Source organism: Ornithorhynchus anatinus, chromosome 3 (genome assembly GCF_004115215.2).
Source record: "Ornithorhynchus anatinus isolate Pmale09 chromosome 3, mOrnAna1.pri.v4, whole genome shotgun sequence".
NCBI lineage: Eukaryota > Metazoa > Chordata > Mammalia > Monotremata > Ornithorhynchidae > Ornithorhynchus > Ornithorhynchus anatinus.
This window is the reverse complement of record NC_041730.1, coordinates 128577090-128599864: the sequence shown is the minus strand read 5'-3', so window position 1 is coordinate 128599864 and position 22775 is coordinate 128577090. Positions and strand designations below refer to the sequence as shown.

Genomic DNA, 22775 nt, shown 5'->3' with positions numbered 1-22775 from the left:
CCTAGGGGGAGATTCGGACATTAATATCCATAGACTATGGCTACATACTTAAGTGTTGAAGGGCTGAATGTTTAAATGGTCATAAAAAATAAGAAGCTGATGGACTGAAATTGCCTTTGGACTTTGGTCCCTTTTGTATGCTTCAGATACCAATACAATACCACAGGACAACGATTAATATATATGAAATTTCTGAAAGGGTCTTTAAACCTGATTATCACAGAAGAAGTTTGAATAAAGCTCATGGTTCCTCCATCGCCCAACTAGTCAGAACACTGAGAAGCAACGTGGCCTAGTGGATAGACCACAGGCCTGGGAGTGAGAAAGGCCTGAGAGTGAGAAAGACCTGCCTTCTAATCCTGGCTCTACCACTTTTCTACTCTGTGACCTCAGGGAAGTCACTTAACTTTTCTGTGTCTCAGTTACTTTATCTGTAAAGTGCAGATGAAGACTGTAAGCCCCATGAAGGACAGAGTCTGTGTCCAACCTAATTATTTTTTTTTCTACCCCAGAGCTTGGTACAGTGCCTAGCACTTAGTGAGCAGGAATTTATTCTAATAGGTTTTATTCATTTTAGATGAAAACCCCTAGATATCAAGTTTAGTGTCTGGGTAATTAGCTTTGCCTTCCACCATATCCCACGCTAAAGGCAACTCTCCTTAAATATTCATAACCCTTGGTGATGACAGGTTTCAAAAATCATTTAATGCAGCACGCACAGGAGGGAGTAATGTTCACTATGTTTTACATAAGCACTTAAAAAAAACATTAAAAGCAAACAAAAAACCTTAAATACAGAAATAAGGTTCAAATCAGGCAAAGAGAAAGAGGGGAAAGCTAAACCAGATCCTAATGTCTCAAAACCTACACATGAAATTCAGTGCACTCAAATGATGAAAAAATATCCAGCAGAGACCCTTAAATATACAATTCTCAGCAGGGAAACTCACAGATCAGCAAAGCTGTCAGATGAGTTCTAACAAAACAGCAGAGAACCAATGCAACCTTCCTTCCCTGAATTTTAAAAAAAAAAGTTCCACCTGGATTTATTGGCTCTTGTTCAAAGGGAATTCTGGGAAGTGTAGTTCCCAGGAAGCAGGCGCTGTAAGAATGAGTTTTCTATATCACCTGCAGGCAATTGACTTCATCTCTGCCTCCAGTAGGTGCTTAAATATTTCCACAATTTGCCTCTGTTTATAATGTTCAAGGACAATTTAAACATGGACAATTACACTGGAGATTAGCTAATCTGCCATAGACATTTTATCAGAGGAGATAAAAATGAGAAATTGTGGCTACAGAAAATAATTCTACCTCTATGGTTTCTGTCACAAATTATAAATTCCTCAGATTGCCTACTTCTCTGAAAAATTGTGAACATTACTCCCTTCCATGCTTGCTGCATTAAATAATTTTTGAGACCTGCCATCACCAAAGGTTATGAATTTTTAAGGAGAGTTGCCTTTGGCATGGAACACGGTGGCAGGCAAAGCTAATTATCCAGAAATTGAACTTGACATCTAGGAGTTTTCATCTAAAATGAATAAACCCCATTAGAATCCCACCAAAAGGAAATCCAGACACACAAATAAAGATGCAGAGAATTAAGCCATTATAGTAAAACCCCAATCTTAAATACCAACAAACATATGATTATATTATGGGATGAATGAAATGCAGCCAGGATTAGTTCAAGGTGGATGTTGGGAAAAAATCTGACCAGACATTTTTGCTTGTTATCGTGCCAATTAATGAACTCTTCAGAGAGTTTAATATAGTGCTCTGCCGAGTGTGGGCATTCAATAAATGCCATTGATCGATGGATTTTTTCTGTGGTGACAAGGTGGGGTTTTATAAGATTGTCCAATGAGAGAAGGGAAAACACATGGCAGGCAATGAGGGGAAATGAGCTTGAAGAAGCCTGGCCCAGTGAGAAGCAGCCTGGACTGGTGGAACTAATAATAATAATAATGATAATGGCATTTGTTAAGTGCTTACTATGTGCCAAGCACTTTTCTAAGCCCTGGGAAGAGCATGACTCTGGGAGTCAGGGGTCATAGGTTCTAATCTCGGCTCTGCCACTTGCATGCTTTGTGACTTTGGGCAAGTCGCTTCATTTCTCTGGGCCTCAGTTACCTCATTTGTAAAATGGGGATTGAGACTGTGAGTCCCATGTGCGTCAGGGACCATATTCAACTTGATTGTCTGGTATCTACCCCAGCGCTTAGAGTAGTGCTTGGCACATAGTAAGCCCTTAACAAATACCATAATCATAGTATTCAACAGATTAAGAGGAGTTAGCAATGGGAGTGGATTGGTCCTCAATCAATCAATCAGTCATCAACTTCTGTCCAGGAAACTTCCCTTTAGGTGCCAAATCCCCTCCCACATTCTGGTGAGGAAGACCACTTAATGATGTTCTTTATTACTCATTTATTATATGCCAACCTCTGTGATAAGCCCAGGGCTTAGATATAAAATAATCACATCAGATAGAGAGCCCACACAGGGGTCACAATCTAGGAGGGAGGGAGAACAGGTATTTTATCCCCATTTTCCAGATGGGAAAAATAAGACCCAAAGGCATGAATAGCTCAAGGTTATGCAGAAGACAAGTATCAGAACATGAAGAAGCTCCTCAATCCTCTGACTCTACTGTATTCTTTTCACTTGGGCATGCTGTTCTTCCCTAATTATGTCATTAATAACTGAGAACCTCCTGAATATGGAACATCATTAGATAGGTCTAGGAGTAAAACAGAACAGAACAAAAAGCCATATTCTCTGTCCATAAGATGATAAACAGTCATTTCATTTTGGAGAAACGGTGCAACCTGCTGGAAAGTGCACAATGGGAGTTAAGGGGCATGGATTCGAATTCCAGCTGCACCACTTAGTTGTTCGATGATCATGGGCAAGTCACAGATGGAACAGTGGGTAGAACACGGGCCTGGGAGTCAGAAGGTCATGGGTTCTAATCCCAGCTCCGCCATTTGTCTGTTGTGTGGCCTTATGCAAGTCACTTCACTTCTCTAGCCCTCAGCTACCTCATCTGTAAATAGAGGAGTTTCATGTGGGAAAGGGACTGTATCCAACCCTATTTGCTTGTATCCACCCCAGCCCTTAGTAAAATGCCTGGCACACAGTAATTTCTTTACAAATACCATTATTATTACTTAGGTTATCTGTGCCTCCATTTCCTCCTCTGTAAAATGGGGATCCAATACCTTTTCTTCCCCCTTAGAGGTGAGCCTCACCTGGAACAGGGACTGTGTTCTACCCCAATACAATGCTGGGCACATAGTAAGTGTTTAATAAATACCATTTTTATTCTTATTATTCATGGCATTCTGGTGGGGAATCACTTACTTATCTTCATCCCTCACCCAATGCAGCCCTGATCATTCATTTCAGTCACCTCAAACCAACCAACGCATTTGCCTTGTTCTCATCTCTCTCAACCTTGACCTCTTGCTCACGCCCCCTCTCCATCCTGAAACTTCCTGCCCCTTCACATCTAGCAAACCATTGTTCTCTCCATCCTCCAAGCTCTTCTCAAATCCCATATCCTATCTGTGATGGACTGTGAGACCATCGTTAGGACTGTGAGCCCGTTATTGGGCAGGGATTGCCTCTGTTGTCAAACTGTACATTCCAAGCACTTAGTACAGTCCTCTGCACATAGTAAGCGCTCAATAAATACTACTGAATGAATGGATGAATGAATGAATGAATGAATGAATGAATGAATGAATCTGTCCAACCTATTTCCCGGACTACCACTGCTCCAGCACTTTCACTTACTGTAAGCACTTGGAGATTCACCCTCTCCCCTTCCCTCCCCTCTGACCATAGCACGGATTTACCACTCTTTAAAATCTATTATTTCCTCCTACTGGTAATATCTGTATTGGAAACTAGATTGTCAGCTCCTTGTAACTCTATTTTACTCACCCAAGCATTTAGTACAGTGCTCTGCACAGAGCAAAGACTCAATCAATAGTCACTGATTGATTGAAATAGGTCAAAAAGTCGAGTAGAGAAAACGTCTTTGAAAGCAAAGTTTAGTTTCAGCTGTCAAGGGTGAGAATGATGAAGGTAAGGCTGCAGTAGCCTGGGCATGAGTTGAAAATAATAACAATAATAATAATAATAATAGTGGTATTTGTTAGGCACTTACTATGTGCCAGACACTGTACTAAGCACTGGGATGGATACAGGATAATCAGGTTGGACAAAAACCCAGACCCACATGGGGCTCAGCATCTTAATCCCCATTTTACAGATGAGGTAACTGAGGCATCGAGGCAGGGAAATGACTTGCCCAAGGCCACACAGCAGACAAGTGGCAAAGCCACGAGTAGAATCCATGTCTTTATGACTCCCAAGCCTGTGCTCTATCCACTAGGCAACACCGCCTCTGCGAGAAGTGCCTGCGACAGTATTTGGATGGAGAAATATCAGTAGATGGAGAAGGAAGAAACAACACAATTTGACCACAGATTATATTTGAATAGCCAAAGATAACTCCAACTCTTTTCCCTAATGGATAGGAAAATAGAAGTAGCATTACATAAAGAGATAGGAAAATTGGGATAGAGATGGTTATGGTGGAATATTAACAGTCCAGACTTGGCCAGTTTATTTTACTGTTCTAATATTTCACTGGCTTAAAATCAGTGTATTTATTGAACACTTATTCTATGCAGAGCACTGCACTGTGCAAAATGCTTAGGAGAGGACAATAAGGTTAGTAGACATGATCTCTGCCCTTAAGCAATTTTCAATTTATAGAATAAAGAATTGAATACCTAGTTAGTTCGGGCCACAGCTGGACACTAGATGATCTGATGCTGGTTTTCTCAAAGTTTCCGCATCCTTCCGATTGGCTTTGCAGATTCGACATCACTTCTCCGACATCTGACTCTGTCTCCCTTGAACAACTCCACGGGTGAAGAGACCCTTTGGCCATACTGTCAAGGTAGCTCAGAATGGTGAGGCAGTTCCTCGCCCACAAGGGGAACGTACCGGGGGAGGAAGAGGCGGCACTCAAAAACTCGGCTAAGGTCCTAGCTTTGGTGTTGGCCCACGGTAACGGTCTGGTTGGTCTGCTCTCCTGGGTTGCAAAACAGCCCAGCAACCAGAGGTCATCAGCTAATTTCTCAAAGAGGTTGTTCTTCCTGAAAAAGTCTCCGTTGATCGGGTCGTGGTGCAGGGCAGCCATTATGCCACATAACGTGTAGAGGATGAGGTCCAGGGTCTGACTGGGCGCCGTCGTGGCCCAGATTTCGGAGGGGGGGTCCCGTAAAGCCCCCTCCATGTCAGAGAGGAGAGACAGAAGTCCGTTGAATCCATGGGAGGTTCTGAAAGCTGAGCGGCCCTTGGGATTCTCCAGGATTCTATGAAGAGACTGCAACATTGGAAAGACGATTAAGATGTCTGTGGCTTTTAGCCGGCCAGGATTTTGACTAATCGGTAAAATTATTTCCATCCTGTCCCACGCTTCTCTGGGGCCACAGCAGCATGGCATAGTAGACAGAGAAGGGGCCTGGGAGTCATAGGCTTATGGGTTCTAATCCCAGCTCTGCCACTTGTCTGCTGTGTGACCTTGGGCAAGTCGCTTTACTTCTCTGTGCCTCAGCCACTTCATCTGTAAAATGGGGATTGAGACTGTGAGCCCCTTGTGGGACAGGGACTGTGTCCAACTCGATTTGCTTGTCTCCACCCCAGCACTTAGTACGGTGCCTGGCATATAGTAAGTGCTTAACAAATACCACGATTATTATTAGCTCTCGGAGCATCTTATCCATTTCTAATTATCCATCAATCAATCGTATTTATTGAGAACTTGCTGTGTGCAGAGTACTGTTCAAGCACTTGGAAGAGTACAATATAACAATATAAAAGAGTTGGTAGACATATTCCTTACCCACAGTGAGCTTACAGTCTAGCAATTTTTCTCCTTGGCCTGATTTTCTTAGTCCATACCACCCTCCCTAGTTGGCTCATTGCTCTGTGCTTGATGCCACAGCAAAGAATCATTTCTCTCTGAAGCACTGAAGGATCAGTCTCCCTATGGAAAACAGATAATATGTAATCCAGTCACCTTTCCCTGTTCCTTGAATGGGAATTCAAGGGAGGCAGCATGGCCTAGTGGGAGGAACACATAAATGGGTGCCAGGAGACCCAGGATCTCTTCCAGGTTCGGCGATTGCCTCCGCATGGCCTCGAGTAAGTACCTTAAGAGCTCTGTGCCTAGGTTTTCTCATCTGTAAAATGGGGAGAAAATACCTACTGTCCCTCAGATTGTGAGTGGTCAGTCAGTCAACCATATTTATTGAGTGCCTAGTGTGTGCAGAGCACTGTACTGTGAGGTTATGAAATAACAATATATAGCAGACATTCGCTGCCCACATTAAGATTACAGTCTAGAGGACAAGCATGCGGTTTAGAGAACTGTGTGGGGCAGGGACTGTGTCTGATCTAACCCTCTTGATTATACCCCAGTGCTTGGAACATAGTAAGCACTCAATGTGTCTACTTTCTCTGTTATATTGCACGCTCCCAAACACTTAGTAGAGTGCTCCGCATTCAGGAAGCGCTCAATAAATTCGATTGGTTGATTGACTGATTAAGTAATAAATACTATCAACATTAAGGCCCCAGGATCGGGAAAGGTACGGACTGACAACAAGAGAGGTTGTCCATTCTGCCTCAGTTGTAAACAGAAAGGTTGGCTTTAAAGAACATTATTTGCAACTTTCTGCATATGATGATCTAACAAGGTTTCATCCTTTCAGTTTCAGGAGACTTCCCCAAGGGCTCCCGCTCCTCCCTCCCGGTTCTGGAGATTTAGGACTCCTTCAGTCCCAACTTTAACGTTCAGTTCAAGCACGAAGCAAATCTATTAAACATACTGTATGGCCGGCGCGTTTCCAAATGGAATTCTCCCCACGATTTCCATTACTTTTTAGAAAGAAAAAATACGGGAAAAGGGAAAGCTGCATGCATCTTATCCACTGGCATTGCTTGATTTATCAAATTCCAAAACCATCATCTAAAATGGGGGTAACATCATTAGAAGTTCAGTTGTTCTATTGCTTCTTGGAATGGGGCTAATTTCATATCTACAGAGTCATAAAATAAGGACCCCAAAACCCAATTACAAAGGTTTAATTTCAAATAATCTAAAGAGAAACATTTCTATCATAAAGAAAAAAAATAATACGCTACTTAGGGAAACAATTTGTCAGAAATGCAGGGGCCAGGGCAGGGACTCCATTACTGTCATTCAATTTTGCATGATAATGCATCAAAACGGGTGGGAAGTCTTGAGCAGGGAGTAAATTTAATAAGTTGAAGTCGAAGTAATCAGGATAGGTTTGACACATTTCAGGAAAGGTCAGTGTTAACCACATTTCCTCAGGCTCTAACTTGGTTACAATTTAATCATCTGTGAGTTAGTATTCCTCCAGCTTGAATCCATAAAACTGATGTCTACTGTAAACAGCTAACTCAGTTAGGGATAACAGAATTTATTTCACATTCCATTATTTGTTATTCCTCATAATTTTCCATGTGTCGTGCTGGAAGACTGGAAGGGTAATCGGATTAAACTCAGAGTTTAACAGCTAAATATATATTAGCAAATCAATCTGAATTTGTGGGTAACACAATCACCATCCCAAAGGCTGTGGATAATAAATTCATTTGCTTACATTATGTTTTAACTCAGTTATCATTTGTCAGAATTAGATATGGAGGCTGCATTTGTTCCCGTATCATATGGGAAACACCACTAAACTTTACAAAGGTCTGAAACGGGCGCTTTCTTGTGGGGCGACTCTTCGACAACTCCTCAAAGACTTCAGGATGATTCCCTGCCTCGAGGGGGTTGGGATGGTACCCGAAACCTTCATTTCTTTCCAGGAAACCCTGGACGCTAAACCAGAAACCCCAGCTATCACTGTGTACAGGAGTTTAATGTAGGCTATTTGGTTGGGACTCTGCAATAAAGCATATATTCCCAACACTGGGATTTTCCCAAAGAGTTGGTTTTGCTCCCTCTCTTCCCTCTTCTTTTTCATCCTCTCCTTGCCTCTCCCCCGCCCCCCGCCCCCAGTACACATTGAGCAAGATATTCCCAACGTCTCTGTCACTTACTCCTTGATAGTAAGTGAAGGAGTGAGGAAGACAGTCACTCTGTGAGACCGCTGAAGGACCATTTAGTTCATGACTCTATGTTCCAACCGCTGCCAGATTGAGCTAAATTGTCCCGTAGCGGCCTGAAAGAGTTAAAGCACCTCCCTAAGCACATAACATTTCTAGGGAGCGTCTCAAACTGGGGATAATATAGACGATTATAACGTAGAGACTATCACTCCATCTAATAATTTTAAACACTATTTGTCATTTATGTTGTCTCTCCATGGCTGATATTGGGAAGATATTAAATCTGTAAAACATCATAATGGCTTTATACATGCTTTCGATCTTGATAGTCTATCATCGCTTTTATAATTATTATTTCCCAAGAGCCAACTTTCAACTAAGGTCTGCCTAGACGAGAGAGCTAACGGGAAACTGACTTAATGTCCTACTTTCAAATGTGGATACAAAATACTCTTTATATTTTTACCAAGTAAAACAAACCCCGATCCAGTCCTTCCCCTCGTGCGGCTCAGTCGTCATTCAAACGTAACTTTTAGAAGCAGATGTGAAACTCATAAATTCAGCCAATAAAAATGAAAATCTCCCAATGTCTGGTCCATACTTGGCCCGCTCATTAACTTGCTCGGCTCAGAACCATAAGACCGGGGCAAATGTTCAAACTCATTTTGTGTTTGAAAACAGAACACTTCTAAGTGTCTAACTACGTATTGCATCACATTCTCATTTTCCCATCACTTCCTCTTTTATGTCTCTCAATCGGTGATATTTATTGAGAATCCACTATGTTCAGAGCACTGTACTAAGTGCTGGGAATGTGTCTGTTTATTGTTACTTTTTTTTTTTGGTATTTGTTAAGCGCTTACTATGTGCAGACCACTGTTCTAAGCGCTGGAGTAGACACAGGGGAATCAGGTTGTCCCTCATGAGACTCACAGTCTTAATCCCCATTTTACAGATGAGGTAACTGAGGCACAGAGAAGCTAAGTGACTTGCCCACAGTCACACAGCTGACAAGTGGCAGAGCTGGGATTTGAACTTATGACCTCTGACTCCAAAGCCCGGGCTCTTTCCACTGAGCCACGCTGCTTCTCTAAAATTAAGGTTCCCCAACTCCAGCCAGCCAAGAGTCGAACCTGGAATCTTCTGATCCGTAGTCAGACACGTTATCCATTGCGCCACTGGCCCGGGGATACTCTCCCAAGCGTTTAGTACAGTAGTGAGCGCTCAATAAATACAATTGTATGAATGAAAGAACGTGTCAATATGACAGAATTGGTAGACACATTCCCTATCCACGATGAATTTACAGTCTAGAGGGTTCTTGTGTGTTGGGGCGGTGGGGAGAAGGGTCTATTTTTCAGTCCCTTGCTATTTCAGGTGAGCCTTTGTCAATGTGTCAATAGTTCTCTGCAGTGTGACCTTGAGCAAGTCACTTAACTTCTCTGTGCCTCTTCTGTAAAATTGGGATTAATAATAATGATGGCATTTGTTAAGAGTTTACCATGTGCCACGCCCCGTTCTAAGCACTGGGATAGGTTAACAGGTTTTTCCACTTGGGGTTCACAGTCTTGATCCCCCTTTTACAGATGAGGTAACTGAGGCACAGAGAAGTTAAGTGACTTGCCCAAAGTCACACAGCTGACAAGTGGCCGAGTCGGAATTAGAACCCACGACCTCTGACTCCCAAGCCCGGGATCTTTCCACTAAGACTGTGAGCCCTACGTGGGCCAGGGGGTATACCGAACGAACCCGGTTATCTTTTCTTTCCTCCAGTGCTTAGAACAGTGCTTGGCCTAGAGTAAGCATTTAACATATGCCATTAAAAAAAGTGTACAACACAGAAATGTGAGCCCTTTTGTTGTGTTGTAATTTTGTGATTAAGATCTCTCTGTACTGCTCTAGGGTGAAGGATACTGCCATTTGCACTATGGCACTTAGTTGATAGTCATGATATTAATGGGGATAATAGTGATGATCAATATGAAGTGCTCGAAAAGGTAATCTCAACACCCAGGCACTCCTTGGACTGAATTTCCTTCCCCTCTCTCAACACCAGGCTCCTACGTTGTAGCTCAGCACTGAGTCCAAAGGGATTCGGTGCAATTTATGACTGTGAGCCCCATGCAGGATAGTGAAAGTTTCTGGCCTCATTGACCTCTCCCAGCGTTTGGAACAGTGTTTGAGACATACTAACAAATACCATAACAAAAATAAAATAAGGTGAAGAAGCATGGTCTAGTGGAAAGAGCAGGGGCCTGGATGTCTGAGGACCTGAGTTCCAATCCTGTCTCTGTCTTGGGTCTGCTGTGTGATCTTGAGCAAGACATTTAACTTCTCTGTGCCTCAGTTCCCTCATTGTAAAATGAGGATGCGAAACCTATTTGACCTCTTAGTGATAGAGTAATAATATAGTATAATAATAGTATAATATAATATATAATAATAGTAGTATAATAACAGTAATGATAACTGTGCTATTTGTTAAGCGGTTACTATGAGCCAAGCACTTTTCTAAGTACAGGAGTAGATTCAAGGTAATCAGTTTGGATACAGCCCAAGTCCCCCAAGAGGCTCACAGTCCTGATCCCCATTTTACAGATGAGGTAACTGAGGCCCAGAGAAATAAAGTGGCTTACCCAAGGTCACACAACAGACACGTGGCAGAGCCAGGATTAGAAACCACAACCGTTCACTCCCGGGCCTATGCACTCTCCACTAGACCATGATCTTCTTTCTCCTACTTAGACTGCAAGCCCCTTAGAGGATCTCATGAACTTGCATCTACTCCAGTGTTTAGTACAGTGCTTGGCCCTTAGTAAGCACCTTCCAGATCCATTATTATTGTTATTATTATTATTATCATCATTATTATCGATATTATTATTAACCAAGTGTGCTAAGAAATTAAAATTGAATGACCAATTTTATGCTGCTCAGAGAGTTTATAAACAGCTTCCCTCTTCTGCAAGGCAACGAGATAATAAATAGTAACCTCCAAACTCTGCAAACAAGGGTCTGTGAGAGCTCAGTGTTCAAGATTAGATCACTGAACAGTAGAAGGGGTTGGAAAGCTGCTCCATGCATTCTGCAGAATCAGGGCGCCTGAGTCTGCCTGGATAAAATAATACCTCAATTCACCTATTTCCCTTGAGCATTCACTCTGTCCACCAATTCTACGGTATCGCGCTTTTTCAAGCATTTATTATATTGATCTGCACAAAATGCTCAATAATAATAATATTTGTGATACTTGTTAAGCACTTACTATGTGCCAAGCACTGTTCTAAGTTCTGGGGTAGACACAAGCTAATCAATTTGCCCCTACAGGGCTCACAGTTTTAATCCCCACTTTACAGATGAGGTTACTGAGGCACAGAGAAGTTAAGTGACTTGCCCAAGGTCACACGGCAAGCAAGTGGAGGAGCCGGGATTAGAACCCACGACCTCTGACTCCCAAGCCCGTGCTCTTGCCATTAAGCCACGCTGCTTCCCTATAGATACCATTACCGGTTGATTGAAAAACAAGGGATTGGATTCTAAGATGTGATTTTTCACCTGTTTCAGCTGGGTTTCTGAACCCAATCCTGCACACACACAGGCATCCTGTCTCAAATACAGGACGGCCGCTCAAATTCCTCAGTCACATACGTGATGGTGCGTCCAGAGAATGATGATGATAATACTGTTGGTATTTGTTAAGCGCTTACTATGTGCAGAGCACTGTTCTAAGCGCTTGGGTAGATACAGGGCAGATACACAATGCAGTGGAAAGACGTCTCGTTCCAGACTAGAAATCCCTTGCGAGCAGGGAACATGGCTATCGACTCTAACGTACTGTACTTTCCCCAATTCTTAGTGCGGTTCTCGGTACACAGTAAGTACTCAATAAATACCATTGATGGAATGGTTGATTTACAGGTCGCCCTTAGTGGAAGTTTGCACGAACCTAGAGCATTTTTCCAGGGGGCAGAGGGAGGAAGCTCTTTGACCCTACTAGGTCTTTCTTCATAGCTTTTGTGATCTCCTCTCCGCCGAACGTGGGAGCCACTTCCCAGCCACGGACCTCAGTGCTAGGAAGTGAGGCCGATATCTCCTAGATTGGAAGCTCCTTGTGGGCAGGAAAGGTGTCTGCCAGCCCTTTTCTACTCTCCCACCTTGTGGGCAGGGAACATGTCTACCGATTCTGTTTCACTATACTCTCCCAAGCTCTTGCTTAGAGAAGCAGCGTGGCTCAGTGGAAAGAGCCTGGGCTTCGGAGTCAGAGGTCATGGGTTCGACTCCCGGATCTGCCGCTTGTCAGCTGTGTGACTGTGGGCGAGTCCCTTCGCTTCTCTGTGCCTCAGTTACCTCATCTGTAAAATGGGGATAAAGACTGTTAACCTCACATGGGACAACCTGATTCCCCTGTATCTCCCCCAGCGCTTAGAACAGTGCCCTGCACATAGTAAGCGCTAAACAAATACCAACATTATTATTATTATTCTAATCCCGCCTCCACCCCTAGTCAGCTGTGTGACCTTGGGCAAGTCACTTAACTTCTCTATGCCTCAGTTACCTCATCTGTCAAATGGGGATTAAAAAAAACTGTGAGCCCCACGTGGGACAACCTCATCACCTTGTATCCCCCAGCGCTTAGAACAGTGCTTTGCACATAGTAAGCGCTTAACCAATACCACAATTTTTACTCTGCCCACAGCACTCAATAATACCAATGATTGATTTGAGAAGGTGACTACACTTCAAATAAAAATACTTATAATAAAGGCATCTGGTGTCCTATTTAAACCGGATAGGTGGAAAATGAACAGTCCAGTATCAAACCGGGTGAATAGCTACCCCCTCCACCGAATACAAGCACGGCATAGTGGACAGAGCCCGGGCCTGGGAGTCCGAAAGTCATGAGTTCTAATCCTGACTTTACCCCTTGTGACCTTGGACAAATCACTTTATTTCTCTGTGCCTCAGTTACCTCCTCTGTAAAATGGGGATTGAGACTGTGAGTCCCAAGTGGGACAGGGACTGTGTCTAACCCGATTTGCTTGTATCCAAAGCAGTACCTGGCACATAGTAATGATAATAATAACGTTGGTATTTGTTAAGCGCTTACTATGTGCAGAGCACTGTTCTAAGCGCTGGGGGAGATACAGGGGAATCAGGTTGTCCCATATGAGGGTCACGGTCTTCATCCCCATTTTACAGATGAGGTAACTGAGGCACAGAGAAGTTGAGTGACTTGCCCACAGTCACAGAGCTGACAGGTGGCAGAGCCGGCATCCGAACCCATGACCTCTGGCTCCCAAGCCCGGGCTCTTTCCACTGATCCACACTGTTTCTCCCACCTTATGGGCAGGGAACATGTCTACCGATTCTGTTTCGCTATACTCTCCCAAGCTCTTGATACGGTACTCTGCCCACAGCACTCAATAATACCAGTAATTAATTGGAGAAGGTGACGACGCTCCATAGCAAGCACTTAACAAATACCATAATTATCATTTTATCAGAGAATGTGAAACCACGTGGTAAAATCCTAAACTCGAGTCCCCTTAAGAGCTCCGATTTTGACGAGAGACACGGTTAAGGCGATTAGTAATCTACAGAGCAGATTTCAGTCACTGGTTTTCCACCGTGACTTGTTGGACCCGCACTGAGCCGCTCCACCGCACAGGGCCATAGTCTTGGGTAATTTGATGGTAGAGGTTCAATAGAATAATGACTGTACTGAAAGCAGTGATAAAACATGGGTCAGTAGGAATCATTCAGGCCTGCCCCGTGTATAATTAAAGTGAAGAAGGAATTTAATTACCTTGAGTAAGTCCAATTTCAGCTGGAGTTCTCCTTGAGTGGAAGAGCACAATGCGCCAATGATTATGCTCATGTACTCTTCTGTGTTAATGAGCGAGAGCTGCTCCAAGATAGCCAGAGACTCGTTGCGGTAGCATCCGTCATCCAGAAATATCTTGATGAAGGGAACCATCCCATGATCCTTTAGGACAACTGGGGATCAGACAGATAGTTTGGTCATGACTGGTTAGAGCAGCATATGGGTCTCGACAGCGGGGCAATTCGAAAGACTCTTTGCAGTGGAAAGAGCCCGGGCTTCGGAGTCAGAGGTCATGAGTTCGACTCCCGGCTCTGCCACTTGTCACCTGTGTGACTGTGGGCAAGTCACTTCACTTCTCTGGGCCTCAGTTACCTCATCTGGAAAATGGGGATTAACTGTGAGCCTCACGTGGGACAACCTGATTCCCCTGTATCTCCCCCAGCGCTTAGAACAGTGCTCTGCACATAGTAAGAGTTTAACAAATACCAACATTATCATTATTATCAACTCTTGAACCACGATAAGGGAGACTGATTCCTTCTCAGACTCCTCTGACGTAAGAAAATATGTCTCCCGACTCTGGAGAAGCAGCGTGGCTCAGTGGAAAGAGCCCGGCCTTGGGAGTCAGAGGACCTGGGTTCGAATCCCGGCTCTGCCACTTGTCATCTGTGTGACTGTGGGCAGTCTCTTAACTTCTCTGTGCCTCAGTTCCCTCATCTGGAAAATGGGGATTAACTGTGAGCCTCACATGGGACAACCTGATGACCCTGTATCTACCCCAGTGCTTAGAACAGTGCCCTGCACATAGTAAGTGTTTAACAAATACCAACACTATTATTATTATTATTATTATTATTCTCCTAAGTGCTCTGCACACAGTAGAGGCTCAATAAATATGATTGATCAGCTGATAGTTGTCCTTTCAATTTGGACATTCTACTGACACTGAAATTTCCCTGTCAGAATATGGGTGACTAAAAAGGCCAAAGCAGGACCCACAAACTGGAACACGTTGCACACACAAAAAAGTTGTCGTTTGTTGTATTGTCTGCCTTGCAAATAAGTCTCTCATCAGAAGTTTCATCCATAAATTGTGACGATGTTTGTGGTATGAAGTAACAGTACAGATAACTGGAGAAAAGGTAGATGGTAAACTCCCCGAGGGCAGGATCATTTCTTCTGACTCTACTGTACTCTCTCAAACACTGAATATAGTGCTCAGGATGCAGGGGATGCTCAGTATTAATGATCGGTTGATAAGGTGGGTGCATTAAACATCACTCAAATATCATGTATAGAAGGAAGCATTTTAGTCTTGCGGAAAAATCACGGGCCCGGGAGTCAGAAGCCCTGGGTTCTAATCCAAGCTCCACCATCTGTCCGCTGGGTGACCTGAGGCACTTTTTGGTGCCTCGGTTTTCTCATCTGTAAAATGGGAATTCAATCCGACTCCCTCCTACTTAAATTAGAGTCCCGTGTGGAACAGGGACTGTATCCATTCCGAATATCTCTTATCTACCCCAGCACTTATTAGAGTGCTGAGCGCATAGTTAGTGCTTAACAAGTACAATGATTATTTTAAATGGTAGTTTTCACGAGGCTTGATCAGAGTTTGAACTATCCTTACCAGTATTCCGGATGGAATCATGAAGCAGTGAGGCCACAACTTTTAACATCACACAGATTAAGTCGTGTTCCACATCCTGAATGCCAGAGAGCTCTCGGTTTCCTGCAACGTTCAATGTGAAAAAGGGAACGTGCCCCATCGTTACCAGTGGATATTTTGTCTGCCACTTGCCTGCTGTGTGATTTTGGGGAAGTCACTTAACTTCTTTCTGCCTCAGTTTTCTCATTCGTAAAATGGGGATTCAATATCAATGGTCATGGGTTCGAATCCCGGCTCTGCCACTCGGCAGCTGTGTGACTGTGGGCAAGTCACTTCACTTCTCTGTGCCTCAGTTCCCTCATCTGTAAAATGGGGATGAAGACTGTGAGCCCCACGTGGGACAACCTGATTCCCGTGTCTACCCCAGCGCTTAGAACAGTGCTCTGCACATAATAAGCGCTTAACAAATACCAACATTATTATTATTATATCTGTTCTTCCTTCCCTTTAGATAGTGAGCTTTATGTGGAACTGTACCTGGACAGGCTATCTTGATTCTACTGCTATTCTTAGAACATTTTTTGACTTATATTAAGTACAATTATTTTTATTGTTGTTATAATTAACATTAGAGATGAGGGTCATTCTAAAAGATTATTTACATTTACTTCACAAAAAATGAGAAGAAGCTTGGTTTCTCCGAAGTCTGGTATTTTCATCCAAGTTCTCATTGGCTACATTTCAAAATTACTTTTCAACTGAATCAAGTCAGGCAGGTTCATATTAGTTGTGTTATGTGGAATATTTCCTCCACTAGATTGAAAGCAACCTGAAGGCAGGGATCATGTCAAATAAGTCTATTATATTCTTCCCAGTGATTAACCCTGGTATTAATCCACGATCACCTAATAACAACTATATTCCTTAATCTTCTATTAGCATTTATAGTAGCCCTAGTAGGAGTATTTATCTACCGAGAACACTTCATATCAACTCTACTATGTCTTGAAGGCATAATACTATCCATCTTTATTAAAGTGGAACTCATTCTTCTTCACCACCACCTAAACTCAACTATAATGTTTCCTCTTATTTTACTAGTCTTCTCCGCCTGCGAAGCAGGGGTAGGCTTAGCTCTTCTAGTTAAAACCTCCAACTCATATGGGATATAAAATACAATGGGACATAAAATTCCTCTAGACTATAAGCTTCTTGTGGGGAGAAAAGATGTCTGCCAACCCTCTTGCATCGTACTCTTCCAAGCCCTTAGTACAATCCATTGCAAACAGTAAGAGCTCAATAAATACAATAGATTGATCTTTTCTACTAATTCTACTGTTTCTGTTGCACTCTCCCAAATGCTCAATACAGTGTTCTGCACAGAGTAGGTGCTCAGTAAGTACCACAATTCATCAATTCATCGATTTATAGGCAAAATCTATCACCCATTGATGACCTCCACCTTTTCTAAAGCATGACTCTTTATATGGACCCAAATATGAGGCAGTTGAGCTATTACTAACTCCATTTATATGCAGGTGAGTCCCTTTTTCTATTATTTCCTTTCCAATGACTAAAGGAATTTTGACGACCGGGAAGTGATTTTATCTGTCATACACTATTACTAACTCCATCTATATACAGGTGAGTCCCTTCTTCTATTATTTCCTTTCCAATAACTAAAGGAATTTTGACCATCGTGAAGTGATCTTATCTGTCATACCTGATTTCCTCATGATCTTGGCCTGTTTCCTCAACTGAGCCAGCAACAGACCCAAAAGCCCCGAGTCCCTGAATATATCTGTGAAGAGCACGTGACGCAGACTGATCTGGTGGACGGTCTTTAAGGCAGTGAGGGTACACGTTGGCAAAGTGTTCACCTTGATCAAATTCTGGACCTTCTTGAAAATCTCGTAGGGGATAAAATTCAGTTCGAACACTACCGACTCTAACAACTGGAAAAACTGGGTCTGGATCAGGGGAGGTTTCAGGTGAATGATCTCCACGAACTGAGATATCGGCTGCAGAGTCCACTCCAAGAGGAAAAAATTCCTGGCATTCCAGTCCCATATTGATTTGATAGTGGATAATATTTTCCTGCAGAGACAAGGATCGATGCTTTTCTGGAAAACAGTCTGCAGCACCTGAAAGGCCTGGAGATTTTTCACGGTCATTCCTGTGGGAAGAAATACAAACACCGTGTGGTTGTGAGATTGTATCGTTGTTTCCTTCTGAAACTTGAAACATTCATTTGCATTCTGATGAAATACTTCTGTCCAAAAATCTAAATGTAGGCTCTGTTGGCTATTTTAGGAAGTGGCTAGCAGGTGACCTGAATAAAACACAGGCTTTGGCTATGGTGAAATGGAGCATTGGTTGAGTTTAGAGAGTTGGTTTAGCATAGACGACGTCTACCGATTATTTTAAAGGAAACGACTCAGCAAGTTTAGGGAAAATGTAATCATCGGTACCTCGGTTTTGATTATTTGGGCTCTAGCATATTAGGTAACTTTTGTCTGCTAATTTCCCCCACTAGATGGTAAGTGCCTTGAGGGCAGGAACTGTGTGTTTCATTTCTGTTGCATGTTTCTAGTGTGGTGTTCTGCACACTGTAGATGTTCAATTAATGCTTCAGATACTCCTGATCACAAATGACACCACCTGGGGAAAAAAAAGCATCCTCCAGAACACTATTTATTATCAGTTAAGTAATCAGTTGTATTAATTGAGCATTTACTTTGTGCAGAGCATTATGCTAAATTCTTGGGAGGGCACAATATAGTAGGTAGATGAGATCTTCTGCCCTCAAGAAGTTTACAGTCTACAGTAAGGATAGGAACTGAGTATGAGAAATATGAATGTAAGTGTTGCTGGCAGTGGTTGGAGATCAAAGAGAAGCAGCATGGCTCAGTGGAAAGAGCACGGGCTTTGGAGTCAGAGGTCATGGGTTCGAATCCTGACTCTGTCACTTGTCAGCTGTGTGACTGTGGGCAAGTCACTTAACTTCTCTGTGCCTCAGTTCCCTCATCTGTAAAATGGGGATTAAGACTGTGAGCTCCACGGGGGACAACCTGATTCCCCTGTGTCTACCCCAGCGCTTAGAACAGTGCTCTGTACATAGCAAGCGCTTAACAAATACCAACATTATTATCATTAATGGGTATGAACCCAAGTGGAAGTATCATGGGCTAGTAGATCAAGCCTGGGCCTAGGACTCAGAAGGGTTCAGATTTTAATCCTGGCTCCACCACGAGTCTGCTGTATGACCTTGGGCAAGGCATTGAACCTCTCTATACCTCAGTTCCCTCATCTGTAAAATGAGGTTTAAGACTGGGAACTCCATGTCTGACAGGGACTGTATCCAACCTGATTAGCCTGCATCTATTCCAGCTCTTAGTGTCTGACACAAAGTAAGGCTTAAAACAAAGTGTGTAGATTCATTCATTCATTCAATCGTATTTATTGAGCGCTTACTGTGCGCAGATGACACAGAGGGGATTGATGGAGATGACATATTAGTCAAGGGGAGGTTTTCAGTAGGTTCTTGAAAATAGAGAGAATGGTATGAATCACATGCGAAGTGGTCAGGAGAGTGTGGGCGGGGGGAGGTTGGAAAGAGTTCCGGGAAGGAGAAAGGACATGAGCAAGGAGCCATCATCAGCCAGAGAGATGAGACAGAGCCTCAGTGACTAGGTTGGATTTAGAAGTGTAAATTGTATGAGAAGGGTTGAAGGGGGCGAGAAATTAGGATTAGTAGGAGGGAGAAAACTGACTGAGTGCTTTAAAGCTGGTAAAACGGTGTTTCTGCTTAACATGGAGATGGATGTGTAGCCCCTGGAGGATTCTGAGAAGTGTGGAGATGTGTGCTAAATAAAGTTGTAGAAAAATGATCCCAGCAGCTAAGTGAAGCAAAGGACTGGAGAAGCGAGAGGCCGTAGGCAGGAAAGTCAGAGACGAAGCCGAATCAATAGTCGAGACGGGACGCCCAAGCCTTGCTCCACACCCTCCCTTTCCTAAAACTTATTTGCAGAAAGTATAGATTTGAAATATCCATAGGTGCTGTATTTGTTTAGTGCTTACTCTGCGAGAAGCATCATGCTAAGCATTAGGGTAGATGCAAGATAGTCGAGCCAGACCTTGTATTTATCTCACAAAGGGCTCATAAGCTAAAGGGGACAGAAAACATAGATTTAGTGTCCATTTTCCAAAAGAGGAAAAAGAGAACAATGACGTGCCTAAGGCCACAGAGCAGACAAGCTGCAGGGTGGACTAGAACCCAAGTCTTCTGACTCCTAGACCTGTGCTCTTTCCAGAAGTCCACGTTGCTTCTCAAAAAAAAAAAAAAGCCCCAAGTGTACAAGGGGAAACACCTCCAATGAAGTGGTGTAATTTCAATTAACATAAAGACCAGAGTGGTTTCGTATGTATTAAATGTAAACTCTGTCGATCTGGAATCTCTCTTCGGTTTAAAGGCGGTTACCAACGGTCAGATTCCACCTAAGGGTGGGTGTAGCACAATGAGAACATTTTGCTCAACTGGTCCATAGCAGTGTACAACACATGTCAAGTACATATCAAGTATATTTTGGTAGCAGAGATAGTTTAGCACACTAGAGACATATATTGTACCAGAGTTTCCACTCTGCGGCAACTTAAAATCTTCAAGTTGAGGATAGGTGACGTTATCAAACACTTTCAGTTCAGTTTTGCCACAGATGGTGAGCCATGCCATCAGTTCCAGAAGTTCTTCTAGGTGAGATTCTCCCTCTCTTTGGGATTTCCCTTCATACCTATGGAGAAAAATTTGGTAAATGACTAGAGTGTTCTGACAGAACCAACAGTTTTTCCTTGAAAGCTTGTTCTAAGGGAGGGAGAGAAGGAGAAAGGAAGAGAGGTGCCAAAACCCTGCATTCAGATCAACTTTTCTTGAAGAGTCTGCCCTGCTGTTGAGGGGCTTTGGTCTTTTTTTGGGGGGGGGGGCACACTGTCTGTTAAGTGCTTACTACATGCCAGGCACTGTACTAGGCGCTGGGGTAGAGAAGCAGCATGGCTCAGTGGAAAGAGCCCGGGCTTGGGAGTCAGAGGTCATGGGTTCGAATCCCAGCTCTGCCACTTGTCAGCTGTGGGACTGTGACTTGCCCACAGTCGCACAGCTGACAAGTGGCAGAGCCACAAGTGGGCGAGTCACTTCGCTTCTCTGGGCCTCAGTTACCTCATCTGTAAAATGGGGATTAACTATTAGCCTCACATGGGACAACCTCATCACCCTGTATCTCCCCCAGCGCTTAGAACAGTGCTCTGCACATAGTAAGCGCTTAACAAATGCCAACATTATACAAGAGTATCAGTTGGAAACAGTTCAAGTTGCACATGGGGCTAACAGTATTAATACTCATTTTACAGATGAGGTAAATGAGGACAAGTTAATTTAAGTGAATCGCAGACTCATGGTGGAACTGGGTTTAGAACTCGGGTTCTTCTTACTTCCAGGGCCTTCCACTACATCGTGCGGCTTCTCACGCCGCCATGTGACTTAAATGTTTTCCCATGTACAAAGAGTTTATTTCCCATTGCAGCCAAGGGTGGAACTGCATCATCTTAATAATAATCATTATTACGATTATTATTGGGGTAATAATACTATTACTTACATTATTTATTAAGCACTTACTATGTGCTTAATACCACTGATTATTCATTTATTAGGACTTTCTGAGACCCGTAGACCCAGAGAGAGTATGCACCTTGGGAACTCTTGGATTCCCAATGAGCATGTTTCAAGTCCCAGTTCTAACACTCGGGTCTCTCACAGTCAAAAGTATTTATTGAGCTCTTACTGTGTGCACAGCACTGTGCTAGTTATTTGGTCAATCGTATTTATTGAGCACTTATTGTGGGCAGAGCACTGTAATAATAATAATAATGATATTTGTTAAATGCTTACTATATGCCTGGCACTGTACTGAGCGCTGGGGTGGATACAGACAAATCGGGATGGACACAGTCCCTGTCCCACGTGAAGCTCCCAGTCTCTATTCCCATTTTACAGATGAGGGAACTGAGGCACAGAGAAGATAAGTGACATGTCCAAGGTCACACAATAGTAAGTACACTGTAGTAAGTGTTTGGGAAAGTATAATATGAGAATTGGCTTTTCCTGGGAAGGGGCATCATAGTGCCATGGTGCAGTGGGTAGATACTATCCTGGGAATCAGAAGTAATGGGTTCTAATCCCGGCTTTGCCACTTGTCTGCTGCCTGACCTTGGGCAAGTCACTTCATTTCTCTGGGCCTCAGTTCCTTCTTTTTTAAAATGGGGATTGAGAGTGTGAGCCCCACATGGGACAGGGACTATGCTTGTATCCACCCCAGTGCTTAGTACAGTGCTCAATACATAGTAAGCACTTAGCAAATACCATTATTATTATTATTATTTATACATAGATTGTAAATGCCTTTGGGAAGAGGTTGTGTCTACCTATCATATTGTACTCTCTCAAACACTCCATTCAGTGCTTGGCATGTATTAAGCATTCCGTAGATGCTACTGATTGATTCTGGAAACCTGGACTCCCAAAATACCTCTAGTAGGAATAATAATAACAATAATGATGTTATTTGCTAAGCGCTCACTATGTGCCAAGCACTGTTCTAAGCACTGGGGGAGATATAAGGTAATCAGGTTGTCCCACGTGGGGCTCACAGTTCTAATCCCTTCAGTCCCTTGAGTCCCTTCAGGCTCGCATCTCCTCCTGCCTCCAGGATGTCTCCACCTGGATGTCGGCCCGCCACCTAAAACTCAACATGAGCGAGAGTGAGCTCCTCATCTTCCCTCCCAAACCCGGTCCTCTCCCAGACTTCTCTATCACCGTGGATGGCACGACCGTCCTTCCCATCTCTCGGGCCCGCAATCTCGGTGTCATCCTCGACTCGTCTCTCTCGTTCACCCCACGCATCCTATCCGTTACCGAGACCTGCCGGTTTCACCTCTACGATATCGCCAAGATCCGCCCTTTCCTCTCCACCCAAACGGCTACCTTACTGTTACGGGCTCTCGTTATATCCCGGCTAGACTACCGTGTCAGCCTTCTCTCTGACCTCCCTTCCTCCTCTCTCGCCCCGCTCCGGTCCATTTTTCACTCCGCTGCCCGGCTCATCTTCCTGCAGAAACGAT

General features: G+C 43.5%; 1 protein-coding gene across 3 annotated transcripts in view; it reads right to left on the bottom strand.

Annotated features, from left to right (window-relative positions):
* The window catches only part of WDFY4 (WDFY family member 4), a 404782-nt gene that overhangs the window by 340309 nt on the left and 41698 nt on the right, over positions 1-22775 (bottom strand). For all 3 annotated transcript variants that reach the window (XM_029060697.2, XM_029060700.2, XM_029060698.2), the window contains exons 8-12: positions 20232-20392; positions 17326-17778; positions 15624-15725; positions 13979-14169; positions 4812-5410 (exon numbers count right to left, since the gene is read on the bottom strand). In XM_029060697.2, coding sequence (XP_028916530.1) covers positions 4812-5410; positions 13979-14169; positions 15624-15725; positions 17326-17778; positions 20232-20392 — 1506 coding nt within the window. The remainder of the gene's footprint in view (positions 1-4811; positions 5411-13978; positions 14170-15623; positions 15726-17325; positions 17779-20231; positions 20393-22775) is intronic.